This window comes from Trifolium pratense, linkage group LG3 (assembly GCF_020283565.1).
Source record: "Trifolium pratense cultivar HEN17-A07 linkage group LG3, ARS_RC_1.1, whole genome shotgun sequence".
Classification (NCBI taxonomy): domain Eukaryota; kingdom Viridiplantae; phylum Streptophyta; class Magnoliopsida; order Fabales; family Fabaceae; genus Trifolium; species Trifolium pratense.
In genome coordinates, this window is record NC_060061.1 from 3,421,694 (window position 1) to 3,429,084 (window position 7,391).

Here is a 7,391-nt window from a genome sequence, read left to right on the forward strand (position 1 = left end):
AAATAGAAAAATAATTTATGAAGTCAATTACTTCATTCCTTTTATATTTCAGACAATCACACCATTTTCTCTATTCGATAAGTATGAAGTTTAAGAATAACTTTTTTTGTGAACAATTAAATTACTGTTTTTATTTTTTTTTATATTCCTTTTAAGGTGAGTATTTTTGTTCGGAGATTCTTAAGCCTTCAATTTTGTTTTGAAACATATTAAGCCTTCAATTTCTCAATTCCACATTTGGCCAATTCGTTCTATATAATTTTTTTTGATAAGCAATTCGTTCTATAGTATAGTCATTCGAGGAGTTTCTATTATTTTATCAATATATTTGTTAAATATCACATGAAAAATGAGACAAACAAAAAAATAATGAGTAAAAAAAAGAGTACAACATTTATTAATAATAGTAAAAAAAAACATTTATAAGCATGATTTACACCAATAAAAAATAATATGAACAAAAAGTGTTTTTTAATAAGTAAACATGATTAAAAAAAATGACAATAAAATATAAAAAAATATAAATAAATACTTGAAATTTGTGCAGTCAACGCCTCGAAAGTCTAAAAAGTGTTATTTTTAATTTTAAAATTTTCTTTTTTGATTTCCTTAACCAGTGCCCCGGGGGCACCGGTTAGCATGACCCTTATAAAAATTCCTACAAAAAAATTATCGTAAAACAATTGTTAAAATAATACTCCATCCGTAATACTTTATAAGGAAAATTACATTGAGTATTTTGTATATAATTATTATTAAATTATCTTTGGTAGAGAGAGATTAGCAAATTATTATTAAATTGAAAATGATATGATGGAGGGAAAAAAAAAACTGTTGTTTAGAGTCAGGGTTCGAGCCGCAAACACTCTACTTATTCACCTTTAAGGTGTAATTACTTAACAAAAAAAATTGGCAATTTGTTTTTTTATAAATAGTTATACAGAACTCCAAAACATTTAAATTTAAAATATGGAAATTTTTTAAAAGTCAGCAAAAAAAAAAAGATTCCGCTTTTAAAAAAAAATTAAGCTAAATTTAAATTTTCAGTCTTTTTCTCTAAAGAGCGTAATAAAAATTAAATGCCAAGGGAACATATTCATCCTTCGAGAGTCAAAAGATAAAACATCCTTCAATATGTCAAACAAACACAAATAATAATATCATCACAATAATTCTTAATGGACCAGGAGAATTTTCGGGTTTGATGTTGAAGGAAACAAAAGCTACGAATTTTCATCACACACGTCTAAAACTATAGTTTTCACCACATTTTTGTGTCGCCATTTTTAACTTGGTTACCATGGAAGAAAGTTGAGTCTTTTATTATACACACCGACATAACATAAAAATTTAGACCATCCTATAATTTGCTCATGTGGGGGTGCTTGTCCCTCTAACAGTGGCTAGTTGCTCTTCTCTTTATTCCATTATTAAGCAACAAAAAAAAAAACAATAAAGAAGGTGCCAACTCTGAAACTGGAGGATGATTCCATTCAACAGCTATAAACATTTTTCATTAAACTTACTAACAAAAGTTAGTAATAGTAAATTGCTATTACTATTGCCAAAGGTCTTGTTTTTGCTTCAATGGAACTCTGCATCTCGAGTTATACCTTTAATCTTTAGACTTGAGATTTACCAAATCTTTTTAAAGACAATAATGACCTGCTAACTTTCTAAAAGATGAAACAGCAAAAGGTTTCACTTTAGATCTATACACATGATATTTGATGCAAATCATATGGGCCATTAAAATAAAGTGTCACCTCCTTTAGCGCCAGAGAAGAATATGTAGTCATTGACAAGTAATAATAATTTAAGGTAAACATCTAGTTATTTTTTGTGGCGTCTACAGGTTTGGTCTGTCTTTTGCTTATAATACAAAAAGCAAAAAAGATACAGGTTTTGCAATAGACTTGGATCCATGCACAGGCCAACAAAGTAACTTATAATAAAAGTTTAAAAGTGTTTAAGTTAATATATTAATCAACCTCTTAAAGAATACTTCTTCCCGGTGAAAGGCTGAAATTTATCTTCTTCTTTCTCTTTGGGGGGTTCTTGTTTTGCTTTGGCCTCAGTTGCCTGCAATGAGACAGAGAAAACGGGGAGCTTAGCAGTTCATCAATTACCACTCAAAGGATAGGGGGTCTGAATGTAACAATAAGCTCACGAATTAAATGTTAAAAAGATGCAGTCTCTCGAGCAGCAGAATTACCTTTCCGGTTTCTTTACTGCGGTTTGGATTTGACCCAAACACAAGCTTGCCCTGAGTTTGAGGAGCATTACTTTGTGAACTAGAAGCTGTGGAAGACTGTGAATTCACATTTGGAGCAGCAGGACTCTTGTCCTTGGAGCCAGAGGAAGTAACTGGTGGAGGCTGATAACTCAAAGGCTTTCCGTCCAAGCGTCTCCCAGATCCAGTAAATGGGTTGAACTTGGGTTCTTCAGCAGGGGTTTCTTTATCTGTAAGGAGGAACAAGAGTCTTGATAATAAGTATTAATAACGACACTGAATGGCATCACTGCAATGTAGATACTACCTTCAACTTGAATAACACCCTATTACAGCAATATCTTCAAATCTCAGTAAAAGTACAAAAAAACTAGATGATGTTTTTCATAATTGCATTTTTCACATTCTTAAGTCTAAAACAAAACTACTTAATTATTCTACTACAATATCATGGAACAAGGGGGGTTGGATAGTTCTGCCTGTTTGAGCTAAGGGTTAAAGCCACTACAAGGAGCTAAAGAACCAGAGTCCAAACCCTAGTGAAGGAGAAAATACGAACATGATAACTATTATTAGACCAACATTTGTCTATCAATAAAAATTTCGAGGAAACATCTCCACAATACCAGCTCCTACTTACAAAAACATCATGCTTCTTAAAGATTGGATGTGTCCTTAATGAAAATAAGCAGTCAACCAAAAGTACAAAGAAGTGGAATAAGCATACTGTCGAATAATTTTTGCCAATTTAATGAAACATGAACCGATACTCGTTAACTGTAAGAATATCAAGTTCCAGTATGTAATGCAAATGAGGCATGACCAGCTTGCAGAGCATCCCCATCAGCAAATTTAAAATAAAAGACCATCTTCCATTATCTCCAAAATTCAAACCTAAAGACTGTGGTGCTAGGCCAAACTTATTGAGCAAATTTAATATTAGCAAAGAACTCTACCCTGTATTAGAACCTTTCAATATCTTATCTATAATTTATGAATGCAGCCTCTTACAATAAGTTTCCAATATCAATTATAGCAGCATGCAACACACACATATACAAGAAAAGATGAAAGCCATCCCACGGGACAGAGAGAAGACACCAAAATGACAAAGATAAGTCAGTCAACCCCTACCAGCTTCTGGTGCCTTTCCGGCAGAACATGCAGCAATGGGCTTTTCAGGTTCCTTGTAATCTAAGGGAGGGGCGAAGTCCACTTCACAGTCAGTCTCAATGATGCTTATAGCATTGGCAGGCTTGCTTTCAATAATATCAATATAATATTTTTTGTTATTGTAAGCCACCATAATGCTATCTCCAGTAGTCAGGCAGGAAAAATTCCTCAGCGTAGTTTCTAAGCTGGACAGAAAAAATAGTCAGTTATCAAAACAGATCTAATTCCAGTCAGTGCTGGCAAGGAAATACAGAACAAATGGAGGGTGCCACCATAGAATTAAAACAAACAAAACAATACAATTTTTTTAAAATAAATCAACTAATTCCCCTGAATCACTAGTGGACATGAATTCATAGACCTGTAACTGAATCTAGTTCTAAACCATATCAAATATAGTTATATGGAATAATTACTTCACATATAAAATTGGAAGGAGAAACACATTTGAGCTACAGAATTACATCCTTGCAAGAGGTATTCATAAGTTGGGAAATATCATAGCTTTATTAAACTGAAACAAAATAACATCGACTCACATAGCCTTTGGATTGGAAATATCCAAGAAGTCTTTAGTGTGAGGCTGTAACTTAACATATGTTCCCTTTGGAAGTGTCACATTTTTCACTCTTACAATGTCCCCCTCTTGTAAAAGCATGTTCTCCATCATCTGTATAAGAACCCATGAAGAGCATTTCAATTAAAATCAAAGCTCTGAGGAGAACCATATTAGTGAAACAAGCTTACAAGCATATTCACAATCACTTTTGAATTCCTACCCAGTATGGCATGTATATCATGCCTTCCTCTGCAATGAACTCCAGAACACCACAATGAGAAACCCGCTCAGCAGCGTCATTACGAAGTTCGAACAACATCGGATAATCAATATGCAGAGATGCTGCAAATTAGACTTCACATTAGTAATGAAAAGTCATAAGTAAGATACATACAACTGGGAAAAGAATGCAAAATAGATAACAGTCCAACATTGACAGAACTAACCTAGACGATCAAGGGCTGATGGAGGCATTATAACTGCAGCACAACAATAATTTAATTTTCACATTAGACAGGAACTCAGAAAACAAGTTATTCCAAAAATTCAGAGCTAACATGGACATCGAAACTTACTTTTGTCACCACTTTCAAGTTGGGGCTGCAGGATTGAGATGCAAAAAATAACAAGACAGAAAAGTTAGAATTGTTTTTTAAATAATTGATTTAAACTTTTACATATGTCACAACTCTCGTGTTAACTACTAGAGATTAATGACACCTCAATTGGATATCTTTAGTTTTTTTGTGGTAAACCAGTTTTTCTTTCTTTAGATCTGACATTTCATTATCCTGACTACTAGTCTAAAGTTTGGGTCAATACAATTTAATTTTGATAATAAATATCAGTTATGAATTCTTAATTTGATTTTAATGCTATAAGTCAATATATTATGGTTGATTTACCAAATAATATAGATTATTTTATCTCTACCAAAAAAAATAAAATCTATATAGATTGTTTTATGTTATGGACTGGGTCAAGGCCCGTGCTCGGCCCAAACAAGATCGGGCCGCGTCAATGGTCCAACCTTCAAACGGACACGGGCAGACAGCACTCAAAATGCATTCAAGGCCCATATCCCCTCCCCATTGATGACAATTCCGCAACCTCCGCCTTCGCATCAATGCCAGTCAATGCATTCAAGGCCTAGATTCCCTCTCCCCATTGATGACAATTCCGCAACCTCCGCCTTCTCATCAATGGCCTTCGATGCCAGTCGATGCATTCAAGGCCCAGATTCCCTCTCCCCGGATTCACTCGAAGGACTCAAGTATGTTATCTATACTATAACCTCTCACTTCACACATCTACTGACTTGAGCATGATTGACATCGGTACGTCTTTCTGATCAAGTAAGACCAATTTAAATTTAGAACCCATGATAATCAGGGTATTTGACTCTCTGATGGGTACACCAGGGTGTCCCTACAACTTTGACAATTTTAACCTACTATGGGACTAATCCTCGATTTGGCTGCTTTAGAAGCACAAGAATTAACCCTTGGATTTTGAAACCTCACAACAGGGATGTCTCCTGGGAATCAAACTGGGGTTATCATCATTGGGGTAAGAGTTTGTATCCAGTGCAACCAATCCCTTTTTTAATTTATGATAAACATGACCTAATTAATAGAAGAGGAAGCTAACATAAAATAACATCTGTAGAAATAATAATAAATAATTATTATTATATAACCCATGCCCGAGTCTAGTCATCATAAGCAATACATTTAACAGTGGCAATAAACGTTTTCAAAATATGTACACAATATTAGAAACAGATGCTGAAAGGCATGCTAACCTTTTCAATAAAAGAAGCAGGGTAACATCGGTACGTCTGCTCAAACGATGTCCCATGATATCCATATCCATCAAAAAACTGCGTCAAGCATACAGACAGTAGTTAAATCACAATATGCAACAAATATCACCACCACAATCATAGCATCAATATACAACTAGAAAAATTTGATCTTGTTTTGGGTTTGTATCCCATTGTCAAATATTTGTCCAAATTAACTTGAAAAGAGAAAATCAAAACAAATACAGTTTCTTATACATAAAAGACACTTAGCATTTGTAGGAAACAAAAGATACCATTTTGTGATGATTGAAACAGCAGAGTATCAAGTCTCGAAGCTCCCTGCGAGAGTAAAATAAATTCTACACATGAGTAACTTATTATATAGTAAAAAACAATAAACTAATCAAAATAAGATTCCTAAACTTCACAATAATAACTCTCTAGTGAACTAATGAAATCAAAATTAGAACAAAAGTTAAACAATTGAGGAAACCCTAAACCCGTAGAAGTAGAACCGTTGAAAACAAACAGTCTATGGCGAAAAAAACACTATCATCATTCAATTAAATGGTAATTGAACTAAAATAGTGATAAACATTGAGAAAGCATCGGAAAATTGAGAATTAATTAGGATCGATTAACTGAAAGATTAAGATTAGCGAGTTTTTGAGAGAGACAAAACCTGATGGATGATGTTTGATCTCAGACACCGCTGTCCTCTAACTTTATTGCGGGAACTGCACCTGCCTTTCAATTGATTCGGTCCATCCGATTAATCCAACCATTGATATCATGTCACATGTCCTTTTTATTTCTTTTTTAAAATTTAAAATAAAAAACTGTATCTTCCTCACCACAAAATCGAAGTCGAGCTTCTTTGCCGCCGACCTTCGTCTACTATGTTGTTGACCGCCGCCGTTGTCACCGTGTCTTCGTTCGGAAGATTTCTTCTAAAGCCTTGAATATAATATTGAGAAAAAAACCTCCCTCACCGAGTGGGAATGCAGTGGCGGTTTTTGGCCGGATTTGATGATGGTGGTGGTTGTTTCAGTCGACGACGATGGTATAATGGTGATTAACTTGAAAGATATGGTGTAGCAGAGGATAATAAGATCAAAATTTGGTGTGTAGAATTCTTTTGCCTTTAATTTTTTATTAAAATAAAAATAAAAATGGAGACATGGTGCTGGTTGAACCACACAATTGATCCAATGGTCCATAAGAATTGAAAGTCAGGTGACTTTCCCGCTAGAAAGTTAGAGAATTCAGATCCATTTGATCTCAGAATTGAGAGAGGAACACACGAAACGAATATAATAAATAAATAATTATTATTTTATTTTGTGAGAGAGTGCTTGTTGAAACTATGAATAAATAAAGAAAGAGAAGTGAACAAGAAGATTGCACAAAAAATAAAACAAAATAAAACAAATCGTTTAGGTTACGTGGCAGTTATTTGGGTTGGGCTGGGCTTTGTATCCACCTTTAGTTAGCCCAAATAGTTAACAATCGTTTAGGTTGCTATTACCACTCCCCAAACACCGCACCAACCACACCTCGTATATACTACCTATGTCCCATTTTATAAGACCTCATTTGACTAAATGCATTATTCATAT

General features: G+C 34.0%; 1 protein-coding gene across 5 annotated transcripts; it reads right to left on the reverse strand.

The window, feature by feature from the left end:
* Window positions 1-1,770: 1,770 nt before the first annotated feature.
* On the reverse strand, window positions 1,771-7,161 carry LOC123914382 (ubiquitin recognition factor in ER-associated degradation protein 1-like). 5 transcript variants are annotated; one of them, XM_045965507.1, is made up of 11 exons: window positions 6,627-7,161; window positions 6,455-6,519; window positions 6,066-6,111; window positions 5,770-5,847; window positions 4,541-4,565; window positions 4,412-4,444; window positions 4,186-4,307; window positions 3,946-4,076; window positions 3,368-3,591; window positions 2,216-2,463; window positions 1,771-2,082 (listed from the first exon to the last, which is right to left on the reverse strand). In XM_045965507.1, the coding sequence occupies exons 3-11, from the start codon at window positions 6,066-6,068 to the stop codon at window positions 1,987-1,989; spliced, it is 960 nt and encodes a 319-aa protein (XP_045821463.1). In that variant the 5' UTR covers window positions 6,069-6,111; window positions 6,455-6,519; window positions 6,627-7,161; the 3' UTR covers window positions 1,771-1,986. The 5 variants fall into 5 exon arrangements, with proteins under 5 accessions (XP_045821463.1, XP_045821465.1, XP_045821466.1 ...); XM_045965509.1 differs by having other exon boundaries at window positions 6,455-6,473; window positions 7,053-7,139; XM_045965510.1 differs by having other exon boundaries at window positions 6,455-6,515; window positions 6,627-6,999.
* Window positions 7,162-7,391: the final 230 nt, after the last annotated feature.